General features: G+C 44.5%; 2 protein-coding genes across 3 annotated transcripts in view; one reads left to right on the forward strand and one right to left on the reverse strand.

Annotated features, from left to right (window-relative positions):
* FGD1 (FYVE, RhoGEF and PH domain containing 1) overlaps positions 1–1,570 on the forward strand; it is a 44,425-nt gene extending 42,855 nt beyond the window's left edge. Inside the window, exon 18 of the mRNA XM_072816065.1 lies at positions 368–1,570. Coding sequence (XP_072672166.1) covers positions 368–673 — 306 coding nt within the window. The 3' untranslated portion in view covers positions 674–1,570. The remainder of the gene's footprint in view (positions 1–367) is intronic.
* Positions 1,279–6,415, reverse strand: TSR2 (TSR2 ribosome maturation factor). Of its 2 annotated transcripts, XM_072816069.1 has the most exons (5): positions 6,260–6,415; positions 6,008–6,098; positions 3,289–3,380; positions 2,552–2,722; positions 1,279–2,325 (listed from the first exon to the last, which is right to left on the reverse strand). In XM_072816069.1, the coding sequence occupies exons 1-5, from the start codon at positions 6,338–6,340 to the stop codon at positions 2,191–2,193; spliced, it is 570 nt and encodes a 189-aa protein (XP_072672170.1). In that variant the 5' UTR covers positions 6,341–6,415; the 3' UTR covers positions 1,279–2,190. The 2 variants fall into 2 exon arrangements, with proteins under 2 accessions (XP_072672170.1, XP_072672171.1); XM_072816070.1 differs by lacking the exons at positions 3,289–3,380; positions 6,260–6,415.
* Positions 6,416–24,828: the final 18,413 nt, after the last annotated feature.

Raw genomic sequence — 24,828 nt, forward strand, 5'->3', positions numbered from 1 at the left:
TCCTGGGCCAACATGTAGGGAAAAGTGGGGTGAGCTGGTGGGGTAGTTTCCTGGAAGAAGCCGGAGTGGTTAGGCACTGCTAGGTCCGGTTTGGAGCCAGGAAAAACTGTAAATGGAGGCAACAGCCTAGTACAAAGGCCTGCAAACATTATTTGGTATATGCTAGAGACTAGCCCAACTGGTTTTGGTTGTGGGAGGAAACAGGTATTTTAACTGGCCTGCATGCTAGCCTCAGTTGACATTTTCCTATTGCTATCAGGGGCGCCATGGAAGTTTCCTGAGCAGGGGAAGGAAGAGGGGTTTGGCAGATGCAAAACTAGTGAGAAGCCCAGCCTCCAGGTGACCCCAGCTCTTTCCTATTCCCTAGGATGTGAAAGCCCAGCGCAGCTTGCCCCTCATTGGCTTTGAGGTGGGACCTCCTGAGGCAGGGGAGCGGCCTGACAGAAGGCATGTCTTCAAGATCACCCAGAGCCACCTGAGCTGGTACTTCAGCCCTGAGACAGAGGAGCTGCAGCGGCGCTGGATGGCAGTGCTTGGTCGGGCAGGCCGTGGGGACACGTTCTGCCCTGGGCTCACACTGTCTGAAGACAGGGAGATGGAGGAGGCACCAGTGGCAGCTTCAGGAGCCACTGCTGAACCCTCTGAAGCCCCCCAGACCCGAGACAAGACCTAGAGGGTTCAAAGGGGTAACTGGGGCCCCCTGCCCCACACTCTAGCTGCCCATGTCCAATTGGGGGCCCCAGCCCCCTCCCTCCCAGCTCAGTCAATACTTGAACTCCCATCACGGGCACTTTCAATCCCCAGTGCCGGGTCTTGGGTTTTTTAATTCATCTTTTTCCAAAACATGGGCTTTAAAAAAAATTCCTACAGTGATGTCAATTTTTTTTAAATCCCTGTCCCCAAGGAGGGTGGGAACTGTTGCTAGACCCCCTTGAATTAGGCCGGTTTTGCCCCCATCCCCTCAACACCCTACAGATCCTGCCTCCATCCAATTCTGCCCCACACCCAAAGCACTGGAAGCTGGAGATCTGGATTCAAGTGCCAGCTCTGCCACTGACCCCATGGCCCTGGCCCACCCCTGCCCTCTCAACCAGTGTCTTCACACACGTTATGTGGGATGGTGACCAGACCCCTCCTGCCTCTCCCATGGCTTACAGCTTTTCCCCAGCCCCAAGCTACCCAGTATTTTATCGTCCAGACCCATGGCAGGGCCACAGGGCAGGACAGGGGAATGGTGGTGGGGGGCGGGGGGCGGGGAGGAGGACCATGGATACTCTGTTTTGTTTTTTAAAGAAAAATACAGTTTATTTCAGGCTTATGGAAACTTTCAGAGTGCTGCTATGTTCCATATGTCCATCTGTGTGTTTGTTCAAAGTAACAGGCTGCTAGGGTGCCCAGAAACTGCTTCCTTGCTGAGCTCTGAAGCCCAGCTCCTAAAAGGCTGATTCCAAGGCTCGTCACAGGTCAGAGATTAAACAATAAGGTACTATTTACTGAGGTTTTAAGCCTCATCAGTGGATTTGGATAAGAATATGGAAAGAAGTTAGAGGAGACAGAAGACAAAGCCCAGGTCCCCCAAGCTCTCCGCCTAGCTGAAATCTTCAACTTCCTGAAGAAACCCAGGGCTGGAGGCTAGGATGCAGAAAGGGAGTGTTCCTGGGAGATTCCAATTTCTGGGCAGGGGTACAGAGCTGCTGTGTGTATGTGGGGGGAGAAGGAGAGGTACCATAGCTATTTTCATTCACATCTTCGACTCATCTCGCTTCCGGTTTGCATGTTCATCTCATCATTCCTGACCCAGCAGAAGCATTGGTCGTCCCATTTGTCCTCTCCCTTCACAGATCCACCTGGCCACTGTCAACCAGTGCTTACCTTCTCCTCCAGTCACACCCTCACCTGCTCATCCCTCCCTCTTCATACTGAATGCACCTGAGAGGCAATGTGCTGGGAAACAGGGCCTCATCATGCAGATAGTAACTTAAGGCCCAAGGGAGTGTGGTGAACCAGGTCACATCACCTAAAGAGCAAGGACCATAGGGCTCTTCTTCCCCTGGAGGAAACTGGACAGGGGAACAGGGAGAGGGTGGAGATGAGGCAACCAGTCCAGCAGTCCACAACCCTCCCCAAAACCCCTACAAACAAGTCTTGAAACAACTAGCAAGCAAGGGCCCAAACCATTTCCAGCCCCACTCATTTCTTTCTCCGGACAATGGTCCAGCCATCCTCCACTATATCCTCTTCTTTAATAGTCTGGGAGTCTGGACCAGAGGATGCAGGCTGGGGGCAAACCCCATCTGTAGCTGCCCCATCATTCGTATCTGTGACCTGGAGGAGAAATATAGGAGAGAGCTAAATATAACACCTCCTGGCTATGGCCACTGGAGACCCAGGCTCTCCCTCCCCACCCTGCCAGGATTGGCTGTGTGACCTTAGGAAAGTTCCCTGCCCTCTCTGGATAATATACCCTCCCTATCATTTCCCTGTGAAACTAGCTAATTTCCCAGAAAATTGAAGATATCTGCATTTCCCCACCCAGGGGCACCCCCTTCACCTCCATCTCCTCCATGCTGTCCACATCATCTTCATCCGTCTCTCTGGCTGTTGCAACTGCAGTGGCTCTGACCCTGTACTTTCTCTGGGTGATGTGGGAGGCCATCTCCTTCAGAGCAGCCCCATCACCCCTCTGGAAGTGGTGGAACATGGTCTGTAGCTGCTGGCTCACCTACCAAGAAAACATTCAAACAGCTCGGATTTTTTTAGAGAACCTACAATACAACCAGCCTGCGTTTGCAGAAAGAGGAGGGAGGAATTTTCCAGAAGAGAATAGGGCTCTTTCTCCCCGAGGAGTTTACTAATGAAGGAACCATATATGAAGGACTCAGGTAAGGGCCTAAAGCATGGAAGGAGGGCTTCCAAACAAGGCAGGCACTAGAACTAGGTTTGAAAGACAGCAGAGGTAAAAGGGAAGGCAATCCCAGCAGAAATTAATGGAGTAATGTTAACCAGAGCAGGGGTGGAAATGTACCTGGCCTGACTTGCCCTTGGGCTGGGGGTAAAGAACAGATCTGGTTGAGAATGATGTATGGAGAGAAATAAAAGAGAAGAGGCAGCATTTGGAAAGACCTGGGAAGACTAGACTTTTTCCTTGAGGCAAAAGGGAGTCACAAAAGGTTCTTGTGTAGGACTCAAGAAAAGAATGGTTAGACCCAAGAGTCTTGGCCTCAAAACAGTTAGGGAGAAGACAGACTGCAGGCAAGGAAATGGCAGATGTGTCCACAATATGCTCACCTGGGGCAGACTCCCATCCTCCACAACTGTATCAAATTCGTTCGTCATGAGTTCCCCAAGGAAGTCTTCCACCTCACCTAGCTCCAAGTCAGCTGAGTAGGAAAGCAAAGACCAGCCAACTGAATCACTCCTGCCCACTACTATTCACTACCTACTTGGTGGATCCACATCTGATTGGTGGGCAAAGGTCCAAACAGCGGGCCTTTTACTCACTGAAGCATGCTGTACTCCAGGTTTTACATGATTTTTAAAAACCAAACAAACACTAAATACCTAATTTCCAATCTCCTGCATCCTACCCATTCCTCTTATTCCCACAGCATCCCAATCAGACTCACCGTCTTTCATCTGACCTATTTTAACTGGCCTCCATCTGTAACCATGAACAAGTTATATACCTCTGTGCCTCTATTTTCTCATTTACAAAGAGGGGCTAATAGTGGCCTTCTTGAAGGTCTGTTATGAGGAGTCACCTAAATAATGCCTAGCATACGAGAAGCCCATAAACCATGTTAATTTCCATCACTCAGGGCTGAAGTTTTTGAAATGTAGAGACCCTTCACAACTGTGGCACCTACAGCAGTGTTTCATATCCTGCTTTTGAGAAATAGCTGTCCTGCTAGTTTTAAAAGAAAACTATCCGGGCACCTGGGTGGCTCAGGGGTTGAGCGTCTGCCTTTGGCTCAGGTCGTGATCCCAGGGTCCTGGGATGGAGTCCTGCATTGGGCTCCCCGCGGTGAGCCTGCTTCTCCCTCTGCCTATGTCTCTACCTCTTTCTCTGTGTCTCTCATGAATAAATAAAATATTTTAAAAGGTAAATAAAAGGGCAGCCCCGGTGGCACAGCGGTTTAGTGCCGCCTGCAGCCCAGGGCATGATCCTGGAGACCCGGGATCGAGTCCCGCATCGGGCTTCCTGCATGGGGCCTGCTTCTCCCTCTGCCTGTGTCTCTGCCTCTCTCTCTCTCTCTCTCTCGTTCTCTCTCTAAATGAATAAATAAAATCTTTAAAAAAAAAAGGTAAATAAAAAATAAAGCTATCCATAGAAGCTAATGGGAAACAAAGGAAAACCGACTTTTTGTGGTTCTTATCTTTACCAAAGCTTTTATTGTTGATTATTTTGACTTTTATTTTTTTTAATTTTTATTTATTTATGATAGTCACAGAGAGAGAGGGAGAGGCAGAGACATAGGCAGAGGGAGAAGCAGGCTCCATGCACCAGGAGCCCGACGTGGGATTCGATCCCCGGTCTCCAGGATCGCGCCCTGGGCCAAAGGCAGGCGCCAAACCGCTGCGCCACCCAGGGATCCCTTATTTTGACTTTTAAGGAGGAGCTGAAGAAAAGAGCTTGTCTTACATAATTTAACTGGAGAAGCTTTTTCTTCACTGCACATCTAATGGAGCTAGTCTTCCATAGCATGCATTTTGGCAAATGCCGGCCTAATGGACAAAACCAAAGGCATGTAAGGTCTTCCACATCTTATCCTCTTCCTGGGGCGTCCCCACTCCCCAGCTTCATTCTCTACCACTCCTTACACCCACAAGTGCACACACACCCTTATTCCAATACTGAGCTCCCTGCCACTTTCCAAATATAACACATAATCTTCTCATACCACAGAACTTATTTGTGTTTTGCTGTCTCCCCCGCCTAGTTAACTCCTTTTCACCCCTTAAGACTCAACCCAATCTCTACTTCCCTGAACAATATACAAAAGAAGCTTCCTCCTCAGTCTCAGGCTACCCAAGCACCCTGAGCTCCTCCTTATTAGAATATCTATCACCTTGAGTGTAAATGCCTATTTACTTAAGTGGATCCATCACTAGATGGTAAACTTCTTTGAGAAAACTCTGCCTGTCATCTCCAAGACTAAAAACCTGAATAAAAAATCTTTTTTTTAAAGATTTATTTACTCATGAGAGACACACAGACAGAGGCAGAGACACAGGCAGAGGGAGAAGGAGGCTCCCCGTGGGGAGCCCGATGCAGGACTCCATCCTGGGACTACAGGATCACACCCTGAGCCAAAGGCAGATGGTCAACCGCTGAGACACCCAGGGGTCCCCTGAATAAAAAACCTTGCAAAAATCCTAATATGCAAAAGGCCCACTAGAGGATCCCTTATTCTTACATGATCTTTAGGATATATCAAAGATGTAGATCTTTGCTGTCCAAATGACCAAATGTGGTTACTGAGCACTCAAAATGCGGCTAGGCCAAATTGAGAACGTGCTAAAATTGTAAAATACCCACGAGATTTTGAAAACTTAATACTAAAAAGGGATGTAAAACATCTCGTTAATAATCTTTTATATCAATTACCTGTATTTTAGATATATTGAATTCAATAACGTTAATTTCATTTGCTTCTTTTTTACTTTGTTGAAGTGGCTGCTAGAAAACTTTATATGGCATGATGTGATTCGCACTGTGTTTTTATTGGACAATGCGGAGATACTGGGTATTAACCCATTTTAGGAATTAGGAAACTGAGTCTCAGGTTAAAAAAAAAAAAAAAAAAACTTGCCCAGAGTGATACCGCGAGCCCGTAAGCCATCTGAACTCAAGATTCTGACTCCAAACCCTGTATTCATTCCACCTCGGCCTCAGTTAGGTCCCATCCCGCAACCATTCAAGAGGAAGCGCGTGCTCTCCAGGACCCGCCACTCCTCCTCCCCGCCCCCCCCCCCAGACTTGTCGCAGTGCCTCACGTTCACTCACCATTGCGGAAGAAGTACTCCTCTACTGCACCCCCCAGCCACTCGGCCTTCTCCTGGCTGTGCACGCCCCCGAAGCCATTCTCCACAGCGATCTATGAACACAGGCCCAAGCCCACCACGTCAGTTGGAAGCCGGCCTAGGGAGGCGGAGGACTGGCTGGTAATGCGGCCAGGTGGAGCCTCAGGCGCGTTGTCCAGCCAACTCTGGTTCTGCCCCACACCCTAACCTTTATCCCAGCTGTGCCCCCACTCACCTGCAAAGCTGGCCAGGCCTCCAGCGCCGCCCGGACACCAGCTCCGAAGAGCGCCCGTGAATCTTCCCCAGCTCCAGCCATCGTCCTGCCTCGGACCACGTGATGTCCAGGAGGCCCAATCGCTACGCAGCACGGCCCAGGCCGAATGAGCCGAAAGCCGAACCTAAGAACGCAGATTTGCCTTTTCTGCTGACCTGGCAGCAAGACCAGAGCAATAAAAAAGTCTGTCAGAGCAATAGATCACATCACCACAGTTAACTCCTATGGAATAAACCAAAGGAAGCCAGGAGTGGCTGACGCGCGTGGCCGTGGGTTCTTGAAAGATGTGAGGAACTTAATAAAGATACAGATTCCAGGGCTTGATTCCAGATACCCCAATACCTTAGATTGTGACTGGATTTGGAGACAGAGCCTCCAAATTGGTAAATAAGGTAAAATGAGGCCTTAGAGGTGCACCCTAATCCAATATGATTGGTGTCCTTATAAGAAGAGGAGATTAGGACATAGAGACACAAGATGCACAAAGAAATGACAATGTGAACACAGAAGGTAGACATCTAAATCCAAAGAGAAAGACTTCAGAAGAAACCAAACCTGCTGACACCTTGATCTCGAAGTTCTGGAATTTCGAGAAAATAAATTTTTGTTGTTAAAGTCACCAGTATCTGGTATTTAATTATGGCAACCCTAGCTAACTAATACAGCTGCACAACACTGTAAATACACTAAAAACCATTTACTTTTACACCTTAAGTGGGTGGAATTTATAGCATATAAATAGTATCTCAATAAAGCTGTTTTTAGAAAAATAGGATAGGTGATTCCCTCTCACAGCAAGGGTTGCAAACTTTGGACTAAACCATGTTCACAAATAGTACTGACTCTTCTGTGCCTGGGCCTATGCTAAATGCTGCTAGGTCATGTATGGAGTTAGATCGAATGCCTAAGGAGTTTACGGTCTGTCGTGCAAGATTGGCCAAGGACCCTAGACAATGATCACTGCTCTGGGTGAATCTAGGTTTTGAAGGGCCGGAAGGAGATAGAATTTTACAAACTATCTCAAAGAGAAATAGTACAAATTCAGTATGAAAGCATTGCTTCGGGGCAGCCCCAGTGGCTCAGCGGTTTAAAGCCGCCTTCAGCCCGGGGCCTGATCCTGGAGGCCTCGGGATCAAGTCCCACGTGGGGCTCTCTGCATGTAGCCTGCTTCTCCCTCTGCCTATGTCTGTGCCTCTTCTCTCTATCTCTGTGTGTCTCTCATGAATACATAAATAAAATCTTAAAGAAAAAAAAGCATTGCTTCGTATTTATAAAAGAAATCACAAATGTTACAAATTATGAAATTTAAGAAAACTGACAAATACTTGGGCATATAGGTGGCTCAGTGGTTGAGTGTCAACCTTTGGCTCAGGTCGTGATCCCAGAAAGTCCTGAGATGGAGTCCTGTATCAGGCTCTCCTCACAGGGAGCCTGTTTTTCCCTCTGCCTATGTCCCTGCTTTTCTGTCTCTCATGAATAAATAAAGAAAGAAAAAACTGATAAATACCATAAACCTTCCCAAACCCCCCAAAGTAAAATATTTTTATCAGTTCCTTGACTCACTTCACCACTATTTTCTTTTTTTTTGGGGGGGGGGGGCTACAAGTTTCTTGATACCCTCTTCTACATAAATATGACAATTATTTTACAATAACATTTTCTTGAGAGAATACAAGGAATTCAAGAGAATTCAATGCCATTCAGTTGATTAAAAAAACTTTTGTTAGCAGTAGTTTTAAAAAGTTTCAAAAAAAATAAAAAATAAAAAAATAAAGTTTCAACCTCACAATTTGTTATTAGCGGTTATTATCAGCAGTTTAACGCCACCTTCAGCCCAGGGCGTGATCCTGGGCTCCCTGCATGGAGCCTGCTTCTCCCTCTGCCTGTGTCTCTGCCTCTCTCTGTGTATAAAAATAAAAAAAAAATTGTTATTAGCAAGGTAATAAGATTGGTGTCAAGGGACGCCTGGGTAGCTCAGTGGTTGAGCATCTGCCTTCCGTTCAGGGCGTGATCCTGGAATCCCAGGATCAAGTCCCACTCGAATCCCACATCGAGTCCCATGTCAGGTCCCATGTTAGGTTCCCGCAGGGAGCCTGCTTCTCCCTCTGCCCATGTCTCTGCCTCTCTGTCACTGTATCTCGAATGAATGAATGAGTGAATGAATGAATGAATGAATAAATAAATAAATAAATAAATAAATAAATAAATAAAATTGTTGTTGAATTTTGGGAAACCTCCATCTAGTTTCTTTTATATGTGAACTGTAAAATTTCAGGGTATTCTAACTGTTCTTGTGCAGCGACAAATCTTAAATGCTCTTCAAACTGACAGTGCTCAATAACCAGGGACTCAGAAGTGGCCTGTGTAAGTGTGGGGTACTGAGGCTTAAGATTTACTAGTTCTATAATAAATCCATCTCTGTGCAATGTTAGAGGAGAAGGGAGCACAGGAGAGCCCCTGGGTGGCTCAGTCAGTTAAGCCTCTGCCTTTGGCTCAGGTCATGATCCTAGGGACCTGGGATCGAGAACCGCATCAGGCTCCTTACTCAGTGGGGAGCCTGCTTCTCCTCTGCTCTGCCTGCCACTCCTCCTACTTGTGCTCTCCCACACGCACACCTGTAAAATACATAAATAAATTTTTTTATTTTTTTTTAAATTTTTATTTATTTATGATAGTCACACAGAGAGAGAGAGAGAGAGGCAGAGACACAGGCAGAGGGAGAAGCAGGCTCCATGCACCGGGAGCCCGATGTGGGATTCGATCCCGGGATCCCTGGGTGGCGCAGCGGTTTAGCACCTGCCTTTGGCCCAGGGCTCGATCCTGGAGACCCGGGATCGAATCCCACATCGGGCTCCCGGTGCATGGGGCCTGCTTCTCCCTCTGCCTGTGTCTCTGCCTCTCTCTCTCTCTCTGTAACTATCATAAATAAATAAAAATTTAAAAAAAAAAAAGAAGGGAGCACGGGGGCTCATGAGAGTCCAGCAGAGGGGGTCCCTGACCCAGCCTCAGGGGTTGTGGCCAGCTCTCAGAGATGATGCTTGAGAGGCTTTTTAAAAGTTTGAATGGAATTTTGCCAAGTGGTGGAGTGTTACCAAAAAAAAAAAAAAAAAAAGAATAAAAAGAGAGAGACTTTCATGCTGAGGAAACAATGTATATACAAAGACACAGCAGAAAACCACATGATGTGTAATGATAACCATGAGCTTTCCAGGCTGATAACTTCAGGAAGCATCAACGCCTACAGAGCTACTGAGACTCATTCCAACAGACTCAGCAATTTAAATTGAGTTCAAAGAAGCCCAAACAAAGATCTGAGATTAATCATCTCTGTGTGAGTTTCCAGGGTTTAATGCCTCTAATGTACATGGAGAGAGTAGGTAAGATTCTGATCACCACTTCCAGTGTGTTGTGGAGGGGGTTTCCACACCACCAGGTAATTCTCTGACACCAGCTGTGTGTTCTCCAATTCAACTCACCTCTAATACTGCCTCCCTTGTGATAGCCTCTGATCCCACAGCTTAAGGTTCAGTCTTACAAAACTGCCACCTCCCCCCCACACGCACATGACATGCCAAACACAAATGCAGGTTGCCACCTGTGCTTCTGACCAAAGGGCTACATATGAGAGGGCACAGTAACCCCTTCCTCAGGCTCAATTAATTTGCTAGAACAGCTCACAAAACTCAGAGAAACATTTCACTTACTAGATCATCAGTTTAGGGACACCTGGCTGGCTCAGCCAGAAAAGCATGTGACTCTTGATCTTGGGGTTATGAGCAGGAGCCCTACATTGAGTGTAGAGATTACCTAAAAGTAAATAAATAAACTTTTAAAAAGTTTAGATTATTGGTTTATAAAAGAATATAACTCAGGAACAGCCAGATGGAAGAGATGCATAGTGCAAGGTGGGTGGGAAGGAATGAGGAGCTTCCATGCTTTCTATAAATCTCCATGTGATCAACCTGGAAGGGCTCTGACAGGGTTCCTATGGAGACTTCGTACATAGCCATGATTGATTGAATCATTGGGCAATGGTGATTTGCTGTTGTTGTTGCTTAGTTTTTATTTTATAATCATAAACTTAACCCTGCAATCCAGCTAGACTTGGAGTAAGGAAAATATGGAACCCATAGAACTGCAGCAAAAGCACAAAGATTATAGGATATTTCGAGCAGGTAGGGGTGAAGGGGTGCTCCCCTGAGCTACAGAAGGAATGGTCTGGTAGTTAAGATAAAACACAAGTCAAATTTATTAGAGCAGTGCTGATCTTCTTGCTGGTCTTGCCATCCTGGTCCCAAAGTGCTCTGTGGCTTTCACAATATCCATGCCCTCTTTCACTTTGCTGAAGACCACATGCTTGCCATTCAACCACTCAGTGTTGGCAGTGCAGATGAAAAACTGGGAACTGTTCATGTTGGGTCCAACATTTGCCATGGATAAGATGCCATTACTTGTATGCTTCAGGACAGAATTTTCATCATCAAATTTCTTCCCATAGATGGACTTGCCACCAGTGCGATTTTGGCATGTGAAATCACCACCCTGACAGACTTCCCTTTTTCTGTGCCTTGAGCCCATCTGGGAATCTGGTGAAGCCAATATATCCCTTTCCAGATTAATGTTTTTAAATGCATAAAATAAAATCTAGGCTACAAAGGAAACCAATTATATTAAAATATAGTTATCAAAACATTACAAAAACTATAATGTACATGTTTATTTGTGCATTAAATACTATGCTCTACTAGCAGGTTAGCAGTTAAATGACTACTCTGATTTCAAATTAATGATGATTGTGAACAATATTTTAAGACATCTGCCATGAGGGGTGCCTGGGTGGTGCAGTCAGTTAAGCGTCTGATCTTGGTTCCTTTTTTTTTTTTAAGGTTTATTTATTTATTTATTCAGAGAGAGAGCGAGAGGCAGAGACACAGGCAGAGGGAGAAGCAGGCTCCGTGCAGGGAGCCCGACGTGGGACTCGATCCAGGGTCTCCATGATCCCACCCCGGGCTGCAGGCGGCGCTAAACCGCTGCGCCACCAGAGCTGCCCATGATCTTGGTTTCGCTCAGGTCATGATCTCAGGGTCATAGGATGTAGCCCTGCATTGGTTTCTGTACTGAGGGTGGAGTCTGCTCAAGATTCTCTCTCCCACTCCCTCTGCCTCTCCCCCGTCTCTAAAATAAGCAAATAGGTCTTTAAAAAAAATCTGCGGGGTGCTTAGGTGGCTCAGTTGGTTAAGTATCTGCCTTCAGCTCAGGTCATGATCTCAGGGTCCTGGGATGGAGCCCCACATCAGGTTTCCTGCTCACCAGGGAGTCTGCTTCTCCCTCTGCCTTTCACCTCCCTCATACTCTCTCTGTCTTGCTCTCTCTCTCTCAAATAGATAAAACCTTTTCTTAAAAGGTTTCTTAAAAAAAGAAAAAGAATAAAAAAAAGATCTGCTATGGAAAATGTCTTTAAAATAGTGACAATTGGGAATTCCTGGGTGGCTCAGCAGTTTAGCCCCTGCCTTCGGCCCAGGGCCTGATCCTGGAGTCCCAGGATCAAGTCCCACGTCGGGTTCCCTGCATGGAGCCTGCTTCTCCCTCTGCCTGTGTCTCAGCCTCTTTCTCTCTGTGTCTTTCATGAATAAATAAATAAAATCTTTAAAAAAATAAAATAAAATAGTGACAATTTTGGGGATCCCTGGGTGGCTCAGCGGTTTGGCATCTGCTTCAGCCCAGGGCGTAATCCTGGAGTCCCGGGATCGAGTCCCATGTCAGGCTCCCTGAGTGGAGCTTGCTTCTCCCTCTGTGTCTCTGCCCCTCTGTGTGTGTGTGTGTGTGTGTGTGTGTGTGTGTGTCTCATGAATAAATAAATAAAATATTTTAATTAAATAAATAAATACACACTCAAATTCTATGCATGACACTTACTCTACTCCTACTCTAGACCCTATTCTAGAGTGAACATTTCAGACTAGATCAAGCCTTCAGATGAAGAGGGCAAGATTGACGTGTTGAAGACTAAACTCCCCAAACCTAAGCCTAAACTCAATCCCCAACATAAAACCTTAGACTGAAATCCAAGATTAAAACACAGATTGAGTTGCCAAGCTGAACTGCTAGTGTCTAAATGCAGCAGGTAGTTCCAGATGGAAATTTTTAGACTGGAACCCAGCCTGGAATTCCAAGAGACCCCACCAGACAGAGATCCCCAGGTGAAGTCATCATATTGAGATCCCTTAGGCTTGACCCCTCAGGCTAAAATATCCTGGACTGAACTCCCAAAACTTGATCTTCCCAAAGCAGGCCAGACCTAGCCACCCAGACTGAGTCTTGAGCTAAGCAATCACTTAAATGAGAGGCTCAGTCTCCTCTTAGATAAAAATCAGGCTTTCATATTGAATCCTTGGGTTTTTCAAGAATAAACTGTCAATGTTCAAGCCCTCAAAGTCATGTTCCCATAATGACATGCTAAGACCACAGATACATCCCCTCACTGAAAGTACAAACTGAGTCCATGTTCTGAAACAGCTTCCTCCAGAATGAAGACCTAATGTCTCTGAGCCTCCAAATAACATGCCCAGAATGAGCCCTAGAGGGAATCCTCAGTGAAAACCACCAGTATGTATCCCATGGTAGCCATGAGAAAGCATCTCATGGACTTCATGGACTTCAAGGAGCATGACTGATCAAGTGCCCCAGCTGCTGTAGTCTGAAATCCATCCCTACATTTCTGCAAAGACCATGCTTCCCATAAGTTACTCCTAGCCTGATGAGTATGACAGAGATACTTTGATGACTTTGGTTCAGGAGTCCCAGACAGCCTTGCCAAACTTTCCTTGCACTTGTAGCAGTCTGGAACACTTCTATTCAACCTTCCCGCCTTCTCTCCTTATTTGGGTTAATCTACATTGTAGACTCATAAATTGAACTGAATCCTTTAAAGTAAGCTTCTAAACCAAGGTCCCCCAACCTTATTCATGAAACTGATTCCCCAGAATGAACTTTCAGTCTCTCAGACCCTAAATTCATACCCCCAGAATGAGTACTCAAAATGGCATCCACAGAATTAGGGGCTCAGACTGAGAATCCCAGGCTGAGACATCTGTGCAGCAAGGCTGCTAGCTTCACATTCCAATTCACATTGTCCCTTTTCTTCTTTGGAATGGAACCCATATTTTCAGCTGGGTGAACATAAGTCCAGCTAAAAGACTACAGTTCCAGTATCCCTTGCAACTGATGACCATGTGCTATAAGCTTTGGCCAATAAGATTTATCTATTTTTATTTATTTTTTTAGATTTTATGTATTTATTCATGAGAGACACACAGAGAGAGGCAGAGACATAGGCAGAGGGAGAAGCAGGCTCCCCACAGGGAGTCCAATGCGGGACTCAATCCCCAAACCAGAATCATGCCCTGAGCTGAAGGCAGACTCTCAACTGCTGAGCCACCCAGGCATCCCTGGCCAATAAGATTTATTTATTTTTATTTATTTATTTATTTATTTATTTATTTATTTATTTATTTATTTAATAAATTTATTTTTTATTGGTGTTCAATTTGCCAACATATGGAATAACACCCAGTGCTCATCCGACATCAAGTGCCCCCCTCAGTGCCCGTCACCCAGTCACCCTCACCCCCCTCCCACCTCCCCCATTCCACCACCCCTAGTTCGTTTCCCAAGTTAGGAGTTCTGTCTCCCTTTCTGATATTTCCCACTCATTTTTTCTCCTTTCCCCTTTATTCCCTTTCACTATTTTTTATATTCCCCAAATGAATGAGACCATATAATGTTTGTCCTTCTCCGATTGACTTATTTCACTCAGCATAATACCCTCCAGTTCCATCCACGTTGAAGCAAATGGTGGGTATTTGTCATTTCTAATGGCTGAGTAATATTCCATTATACATAAACCACATCTTCTTTATCCATTCATCTTTCGATGGACACCGAGGCTCCTTCCACAGTTTGGCTATTGTGGTCATTGCTGCTATAAACATCGGGGTGCCAATAAGATTTAAATGGAAGAGATAGGCAGTTCCTTGGGACTGCTTTTATATGTGAGAAATAAGTCTGATCCACAATGACTCAGCAGTCCACACCCAAATGCTGATGCTGAGCACCTAACAGTGAGTGATCCAGACAGAGCTCCTGACTGACCAGTACAGTGAGACTGATCCCCAGTACTAAGCTAGCAGTGTCTTAACCTTTAGACAGGCAACCATGAGGTAAGTGGTTGAAACAGTTTCTAGACCAAACCCCCAAAATGATGTCTCCAGAACAAATATCCTGCCTGAGCTCCCTGAAGAAGTTTCCCAGATTGTGTGCAAGAGACAGTTTGCAGAACAATGTTTCAGACCCCATACTGAGGCCACATTCTGAACCCCCCAAAATGAAACTCCTTACCAACCTCAGAATGAACCACTGGATGGAGCACCAACCTAATTACAACCAGAGTGAGCCCCTTCACTGTGCCTAGTAGGCAGAATCCCCTAATCGGAGCCTCCAAACTGAGTTCTCCAGAGTAGAATTCCCTGATAAATCTCCCTGAAGCTGATCTGCCAAACTAAGGTCCCAAGATCAAGTCCCTCAGGCTAAAACTCCAGAATCACCTCCAATGATAGTGCTAGGTGGTCTACTCAAGTTGTTCAGATTGAACCCAAATATAGGCCCCCAGAGTGAGTGCCTAGGCTATGCCCACAAAATGATTCCACGAATTGAAATTTTCACATCAAGCTCCTGTACTAAAATTGAGATAGCCAGTAACAATGTTGGAACTTACCTGAGCCCTGTGTTCCTGGTAAGCAACCATGGTCCAAAACTCCTCCAGTCTTCGTGTTCTGAGGAAGGGCTAGCTACCAAGGACATCCCTGCTCCCACATATTCTAAGACTCAGCTCCACCATTCCTCAGTGACTGAAATAAGACCTGTCCCTATTCTTCCTCATCATGTAAGACTACTAAACTGTCTACCCTTGTCTACTTTCCTCCATAAAATTTCAGTCTCCCTTTCTTTCCTTTAAGACATTTCTCATTAGTGTACAGTCTTTCTATTGCAATAGGCTGAATAAAATTATGCCCTTAATTGTCCAGTATATTTTGTCTTTCATGCCATTCTCAGTCCTCACATTGAAGTACATTGCACTTAAATCCTCAGTGCCTTATTCATTCATTCATTCATGCATAGATTCACCAAATATCAATTGAGTGCTGAATATGTGCCAGGCATTGCACTAAGTCCTGAGCTAACAAGACAAAGGCTCCGCTTTCACAGAGCTTATATTCAAATAAGATAACAAGGGAGGGAGGAACAGTTTTTAATATGGTGGTCAGGAAAAACACTTCTGAAGGTATAACATTTAAATTGTTCTCATAAGGAAGAGAGAGAAGGCCAAAGAAGATGGTTCTAGAAAAGGTAACAAGCACAAAGACAAGGATAATGGAACTCAGTACAAGAGGAAAAAAGGTACAGGAGGTAAGGCCTTGTTAGTCCTTGGCAAGAATTTTGAATTTTATTTGAAATGCAATGGAAAATGTTCTATGCAAGGAAATAAAATGATATGATTTACCTTTTTGAAAGATTACTCTGGCTACTGTGTAGAAAATGAATTACAGAGAAGCAAAAGTGCTAGCAGAGAGACCATCAGGAAGCTATTACAGTTTAAAGAAGAGATAATAGTAGTTTAGTGTAGGTTAGTGATAGTAGAGACAGAGACATGTGGACAAATTCAAGACAAGTTTTAGAGATAAAACCAATAGTGCTCCATAAGTACCACTGAGTATAGAGGAGGTAAGGGAAAGGCATGATTCTCCGTTTTCTAATTTAGTAACTGGTGGTTGTACTGAGATAGGAGAAGGTGGTGGGAGACACAGACTTAGGGAAGATATCAAGATTTATGTTTTAGACATGTTTAATTTGAGGTGCCTATTAGATATTCAAGCGGAGATAACAAGAGGCCTATAAGCTCAGAATGTCAACATTTAGAAGCCAGCAAAGGAGGATGAGAAGAAATAGACATGTTTCAAGAAGGAGGAACTGGTTGACCTACCATGTCAGATGCTACTGAGAGCACAATTAGGATGAGCAAAGACAAGTACCCATCTGCTGGATTTGACAACATGAAGTCTTTGGTGACTTCAAAAGAGCAAGTTTCATGAGGTGGTACAAACTAGACTGAAGTTGGTTGAAAAGTGAATGGAGGTGAAGTGGGGACAGCAATGTGTAATTCATGTCTTGAGAAGTTTTGCTGTGAAGGGAAGAGAGAAATAGGCAGTAGCAGGAGGGGCTCATGGAATTCAAGAGGTTCTCTTAAAGATGGTAGATAACAGAGCACATTCATGCACTGATGGGGATGGCCCCAAAGAGAACCTGGTGATACAGGACAGGCGGGAGTAACTGAAGGAGTAAAGACCTTGAGTAGGTGAAAGGAGTGTAAAGCAGAAGTGCAGGGACTGGTCTTTTATGTGAAGAAGATGGTTCCTTCCCATGACAAGTCAGAAGAAAAGGAAGTTGGATGCAGAGAGGATTGTAGATCTGATGGTGAGATAAGGGAATTTCCATTTGAATGTAGCTATCTTCTTAATGGAAGGTGATAAGAAGCCAATAAGCTGAAGGTGAGAACAGAGGTTGGAATGTGGGAGGTTTGGGAGGAGCAGAGAAGGTTTAAAATAGTAATCTCTGAGAGTAGGTAAGTGAGTTTATCAGTATTGCTATGCTATTAATCCCCATTTGAGGTCTGCAATCAATGACTTAGAGTGAAATCAATTGATTTGCTGTGTGGTTTTTGGTTTTCTGTAACAACATTCAGCCACTCAGATACAGATGTAGCCTAGGTAGGGCATTGTGATTAACGTGGGTTGTGTTAGGCCAGGCCAGTATAAAGACAGGAGGGAGGGGCTGTATTAGTTTTCTATGCCACAAAACAGATCACCACAAACTTGGAGGCTTAAAACAAAATGCATTTATTATCTCACAATTTCTATGTATCAAAAGTCTAGGAACAAATTAGCTGGGTCTTTGTTAGGATTTCATCAGGCTGCAATACAGATGCCAACTAAAACTGCAGTCTTATCAGAGGCTTGATTAGGGAAAATATCTGCTTCTGGGGTCCCTCAGGCTGTTGGAATAATTTATCTCTTTGAAGACTGAGGTCCTCATTTTCTTGCTAGCTTTCAGGCAGGCATGGCTCTCAACTGCTAGAAGCCAAGTTCCTTGTCACATGATCCTCTCTATAGGCCCTTTCACAACAAGGCAGTTTACTTCTTCAAAGCAGAGTGTTTCTAATTCTAAACTGCTAAAATGTGGTCTTAAGGGAGTGACATTCCATCACTTTTGTCATATTCTATTGTCAAAAAGCAAGTCACAGATTCTGCTTACAGTCAGGGGGAGGAGATTACACAGGGCATGAACACCAGGTAGTGGGGATTACTGGGAGTTGCCTTAGGGTCTGTTGGCCACAAGGGCTAGAATAGTAAGGATGCTTGTAAGGGAGTTGATTATAATGATGGATAATGAAATCTAAGCTGAGTGTGTTAGTTTTCTATTGCTACATAACAAATTACCACAAACTTTGCAATTTAAAATAACACACGGTTATTATGTCACAGTTTCTATGTGTGAGAAGTCCAGGCATAGCTTACCTGGGTTCCCTGTTCAGGGTCTCACAGACTGCAATCAAGATGTTGGCCAGAGCTGAGGTCTCATATGAAGCCACATATTATTTCATATTCTCTTCCAGTCTCATGTAGTTGCCAGAATCCAGTTCTCTGTCGTTATTAGAACTGAGGTTCTCACATCCTAGGGTCTGCCCAAAGTTCCCTGCCATGTGGCCCTCACTATACGCAGTTCATCACATAGCAGCTTGCCTCTTTAAGGCCAGCAGTTGAATTTCTTGCATGATACCAAGATGAAACCAGATAGATAGATAGATAGATAGATAGATAGATAGATAGACAGAAATGTCTCACGTCACCTTTGCCATATTCTCTTGGTTAGAAGCAAGTCACTAGTCCTGATTATACTCCAGGGAAAGGGATTATATAGGGCATAATACCAGGAAGTAGAGATCATGGGGACCATCTTAGAGTTCTGCCTCCCACACTAGGTGAGGAAGGAAGTGAGAGCATAAGGGAAGTACAGGGCAATGAAAAGATAGTGGGGAGAAAGAATCAGACATTGAGATGCATTTGAAGAATTCTCATGCAGGATAGGTATAAAAATAAATCAGCTAGAAGACCAGGAAATGATGATTAGAGGATGGTATGTTTGAACTTGAGATTTGGAGAGGAGGTTCCATTTTTGCTGAGGATGAGGGTTAGGCTGTGACAGTGAAAGTAGAAGGCTGAGGTGGCTGGAGAAGAAGGTTAGAAATGAGGAAGTCAGGGAAGTGATAGGCCAGTATGATGATGGGCCATCTACATCTAGGACCTAGCCATCCAGGAGAGTCTTACAAACTGAGCCCCCCTAAATGGAGCCCTAAAATTGAGATCCTAAGGTAGAGCCCCATATATTTGATGCCCCCTAAATCAAGCCCCTTGACTGAACCAAGAAGCTCACATAGGCCTGAGTAAATTCCCAGAGAAAGGACATGCCCCTAACTTGTCCTTTTCCATACATAATCTCTTGCCCTAAGTACCCACCTGGATCTCCTGCAAGGTTTCACCTTGTTTCCCTCAGCCTCTCTCAAGCTAACAGCCTCGTATCCTATGTTATCTCATTCTTCCCAGCCACCACTATGTGTCCTCTCCACAACCTACCCCAGGGAGATGCAGCAAGTAAGGCTGCTACTAGCCCATATAGTGTTGTTCTCTGAACATAGTGAGAGAGGCACTCCCCTGGCTGGACAAGTTAGGCAAATGAGCCTCTTCCACTGGATAGGCACAGGTTCACAAAGGCGTTGCTACCTTGTTGAGTGGATCACAGGTGAGATTGCATTCATCCCAGCCCCCAGTTATCCTCTAGATTGGATATTTATAAGTGCATAAACTTCGCAACCATATACAGTAGCCAAAGTGGCATGTGCAGGGGGAAATAACCACTATGAGGCAGTGTTATCCCTGCCATCTCCCAGCTAGACAACCTAAAGCCAGCCACCTTCCTTCTCTGAGCCTCAGTTTCCTCATTGGACAAATGAGACATAATCATATTTAAAGGGCTATTTTGAGGATTAAAAGAACTACTTAATGCAAAGCACTTGATGAGCCCAGAGAGGGGAGTGGGACCTGGGCCCTGACCTAGGGGACACAGCCTGATAGCATATGTGACCCCCTGTGGGCAGAGACCACCTCTGATCATCTCATGTTTCTTACAGTGTACTCTCACACTCATTCCTGCACCATATTTCCTTATCTGTGAATGGTCTGCTCATATCCCTTGCTTATTTTTCTATTGGGATGTTGGGGCTTTGTATCCAGCAATGCAAAGATGGGGAAAATGATTGATGTTCATTCATTTCTTCAAGGGGAACCTGTTAATAATTTTCTGTTATCAAGTTCCCTTGCTAGCTGAAGGGCTTTGGTCTGTCCAGCGTTCCTTTCAATCCTGTGAATTTCTCTTACTTTCTTTTTGTTGTTGTTAAAGATTTTATTTATTTATTTATTCATGAGAGACACAGAGACAGAGAGAGGCAGAGACACAGGCAGAGGGAGAAGCAGGCTCTATGGAGGAAGCCCGATGTGGGACTCGATCCTGGGACTCCAGGATCATGCCCTGAGCCAAAAGCAGATGCTTAACCACTGAGCCACCCAGGCATCCCTCTTACTTTCTTTTACTTGCAGCCAAAGAATCCTGATCAAAACCCACATTTAGAAGTGGAGAGATGAAGTCGGGCTGGCCTTCCACTAACCTTACAAGAATGATTTTGAGGGGAGACCCTCAAATAGCATTCTGAATACTAATGAATGAAGTCTTAGAGCCTCAAGTTTTGCTCTTTATGGGCAGACTCTAATAAATTACTATGTGATATGGAATAATAAACCTATAGTAAACCGGAGTTCGAGTCAACATAATTCCTTATACCCTTCACTGTCAGAAAATTTCTGGAGGCTTGGGTAAAATATTGGGCAAGATGGAACTATCGATTGTGAGAACAGTGCAAACAAGCAAAATGCACCCATATTTTTGCTTACACCACTATGGAATCTGCTCCATACCAAATATGGCCCTAGATAGAAATCCCATAAGAGTGTTCTGTTACCTTGCTAGGGAGAAACCAGAGCCGAACAGTTCCTGGAATTCCCAGCTGCTGGGCCTCATCTACAATAATGCCTATGTCCTTGGGCATTCATTCCATCTCTGGAAACCAGGGCTTCATTTGAAGGTTTTAGTCAAAGATTAACCCTCACAGAGAAGTTAGGGTTGTTTTTATTTTTATTTTTTTAAGGAGGAAATTTCTGAATTGTCCTTATCAGCTGATAGCAGTATCTTGGGTACACACTGGGCAACTTGTACTTTGTCTTGTAGCTGTGGACCTGAGTAGTGAGAACAGGGAGTTTGGGACGTCAAGCTCAGATCACTCCTTAACCATATCTCCCTCCTGCCACAAACCCTTTAATAAGCTACTGCATTTTGTAATGCCAAATCTTTTGAATATGGCCTTCCAGCAACTTAATGAACCAAAACAATTATTAATGGAGACTTTGACATCAATGCAAAGAATCTTAGTGATGTGCAGACCTTCTTACCAAAAGCTTCTTACCAAAGCAGCAAAACTAGATAAATAGTCAAGCATCTTTGCACATAGTTTCCCAAAGTTTTCTTCCAGTTGTTGCTGGACAAAGAAATTTTCAACCACCTTGAAGATGCCCAAGGGCCTTTATTGTCTCCCAAAGGTTTCACAAAATAAAATGTTTTTGATGACATCACAGCACACAAAGGCTGAAAATTAGGTGCTGGCTATAGGGAGAGACAATGGCACTTTGACCCGGCATGTTTTTTTTTTTTTTAAAAGATTTTATTTACTCATGAGAGACACAGAAAGAGAGAGGCAGAGACACAGGCAGAGAGAAAAGCAGGCTCCATGCAGGGAGCCCTATGTGAGACTCGATCCCAGAACTCCAGGATCATGCCCTGAGCCAAAGGCAGAAGCTCAACCACAGAGCCACCCAGGCTTCCCTGACCTAGCTGCAGGTTGAAAGGAAATTTCTCTCACTCTCCCTCCCTGCATCCTTCCCTCTCTATTTCCCTCCCTCTGGATTTCCCTCTTCTTCCTTTCTCTAGAAGAGAGGACAGGATCCAGAGCAGCTCTAGACTGAGTCTTTAAGGTTTGCTGCCTTTGAGTAAAGGTATTCCAGCTGTTTGCCTGCTCGGCTCTTTTTGCCCAAAGGGTGACCTGTTGGCAACATCTGGGAGTTTTTTTAGAAATGCAGGATTGGGATCCCTGGGTGGCGCAGCGGTTTGGCGCCTGCCTTTGGCCCAGGGCGCGATCCTGGAGACCCAGGATCGAATCCCACGTCGGGCTCCCGGTGCATGGAGCCTGCTTCTCCCTCTGCCTGTGTCTCTGCCTCTCTCTCTCTCTCTCTCTCTCTGTGACTATCATAAATAAATAAAAATTAAAAAAAAAAAAAAAAAAAAAGAAATGCAGGATTTCCAGGCCCACTAACTCAGAACCTACAAGACTCCCAAGTGATTCATATAGAGTTCAGAGAAGCCTGTCCCATTCAAGATTCAGCTGGTCTAGTTTGGGTAACCTGCCCATCCCTTGACTGGAGGCGGGCATATACTATGGTTGACATTCCTGCCAGACTATTTCCAATGGGGGAAGTGATCATTTAGATTTCCCAAATCAAAGTGCTATTACCAAACAAATGGGGAACACATGCTGAGTAGCAAAGAACCAAATAAATGACCACTTCACCTTTGGTGTTCTTTGGGAAGGTGAGGTTTGGAAGATATTTTCCCTCAGGAAGGGTTAATAAAACTTTGTGTGTTCATTAGATCTGGTTCCACCTTGCAGGCAATGAAGTTACTTTGCCTATGAAAGGGAATTTCAGGGGCTTGAAAAGGAAAGCCTCACAAGGCCTGGGATAAATCCTTAGGGAATGGGTTTGTGATGGGCAAATATCTGATTCAGTCTGAAACCTGTGCCTCTGAGGCAGTGAAGTCTCTGAGAAGAGCTAAGTGTACGCCCAGAAACACTGGTTACTTAGAATTGCAATTTGGAGAATATTTGAAGGACCATGCTGACTTCCCTGGAAGGTGGAAACAGCAAAGCTTTGTTCTGGAGAAGAGCAGCAGAGCCAGATGGAAACAGAGCAATGTTCAGTAGTGATACATTGTGGCAATGAGGCATAATGCATGCATGGGAGTGGTGGTTTTTCTCTGCTGAGGTATAGACATCAGGCTGACCTCCTTTGTGGACTATGGTCTAGTCCTTTCTGGACTTATCCTTCTGAATAAGCCAGGGGAAGAGAAGAGCCAAAGCAGGTGGTGTTAAACTTTTTTGCTAATCTGGCCCACGAAGGCTCAAGCCTATTTTCATTTATTTTGGAGAAATACAAAAGATAAGACTCTACTTGCACCTCGAGACTTATAAAGCTATTCATATAGTCTACATGTGTTTTTATGTAATTATTAGTTCAGTGTCTTTCTTCCCAAAGACAAGAAAATACCAAGAAGGACAGAGATTTTGCCTGCCTTATTCATCCCTGCATCCCCAGAACCTAGCAAATGATAGGTGCTCAACAAATATTTCTCCAATAATGAATGTGATGGGATATCAGTGTTGTGGGGCTTCAAAACAGGCAATGATTCTGGTCAAAAGTCATCAAAATGCCTTCTGCTTAGATGTACCCAAAAAGTACAGCCTGATATTGTCTCCTAGTTCTTTAACATTCTAATAAAATAGCTGAAATCCTAGCCACTTGGAAAATCCAGTATCTCCCCTCATATTTTTGAAGACTCTTGGCAAATCTCATTTACCCTGGCCAGATTTCCTACTTATTCTCGGCCCATCTGCTACTTTGCACTTCCTGCTAGGTGCCATAGCCACTCCCATTGCTACATACACCAGAAGCAGTCCTTTTCACTGGGGCTTCCCAGAGCTGCCACCAACAGTTCTCGGCACTGTTTATACCCTGTGCCTGCTTTTCTTCATGGTCCCTGCCCCCATTCAATCCTTTCTCCTTAGGCCTCTTAACCTCCTCTAAATTCACTGCCACTACTCTTTCCTTTCCCATACCAGATTAAATGACTGTCAAGTAGTATCTGGCATCTGGTGGGGGGAGATGGCCTCTATTCTCCTCTCTTCTCTTTCTAATCTTTATTATAATATGTTCTGTTCTAATCAAGGATTTCTCTTTTGCACAAAATTCATTAACTTTGCACAAAAGTCTAAGTTAGGAACAAAAACAAAACAAAAAACTGAGCATTATCTACTTTCCCTTTGTGTTTGTTTCTTCTCTAACAATTTTAATTCCTAATTCCCTTAGAGATGATAATGTACTGCATTGAATGGTTTACTCCCTGCAAAATTAGGTTCACTTAGAACCTTTGAATATGACCTCATTTGAAAATACTATCTTTGCAGATATAATCAAGTTAAGATGAAGTCATACTGGATTAGGATGGGCCTTAAATTCAATGATTGGTGGCCTTATTAGAAGAGGGAGTTTTGGGGCACCTGGGTGGCTCAGTGGTTGAGTGCCTGCTTTCAGCTCCAGTCGTGATCCCAGGATCCTGGGATCAAGTCCCACATTGGGCTCCCCACAGGGAGCCTGCTTTTCCCTCTGCCTAATGTCTCTGCCTCTCTCTGTGTGTCTCTTATAAATAAATAAATAAATAAATAAATAAATAAATAAATAAATAAATAAATAAATAACAAAATCTTTTAAAAAACAAGAAGAGGGAATTTTGTTTTTTTTTAATAATAATAAATTTATTTTTTATTGGTGTTCAATTTGCCAACATACAGAATAACACCCAGTGCTCATCCCGTCCAGTGCCCCCCTCAGTGCCCATCACCCATTCACCCCCACCCCCACCCTCCTCCCCTTCCACCACCCCTAGTTCGTTTCCCAGAGTTAGGGGTCTTCATGTTCTGTCTCCCTTTCTGATATTTCCTACCCATTTCTTCTCCCTTCCCTTCTATTCCCTTTCACTATTATTTATATTCGAAGAAGAGGGAATTTTGAACACAGACACACAGAAAACAGACACACAGGGAGATGGCTATGTGAAGATGGAGGCAGAGATTGGAATGATTGATCTATGAACCAAGGAACATCAAGGATTACCAGCAACCACCAGAAACTAGGAGAGAGGCATGGGTCAGAGTCTCCCTCAGGGCCTCCTGAAGGAACTAACCTTGCCAACACCTTGATTTTGAACTTTTGTCCTCCTGAGCTGTGAGAGGATAGATATCTGTTGTTTTAAGCCATTCAGTATGTATTATTTTGTTATGGCAGCCCCAAGAAACCAATACAAATATGGATGCTCTTGTCTCCTGGTAGAAGAGTTAGGAAAGGTAAGGGAAAAAAAGACAAGCACAAATATTAGGATTGCAAGATTATATCCTGAGATTTTTTTTTATATTTTATTTATTT

The sequence above is a fragment of the Canis lupus genome, chromosome X, assembly GCF_048164855.1.
Source record: "Canis lupus baileyi chromosome X, mCanLup2.hap1, whole genome shotgun sequence".
Taxonomy (NCBI): domain Eukaryota; kingdom Metazoa; phylum Chordata; class Mammalia; order Carnivora; family Canidae; genus Canis; species Canis lupus.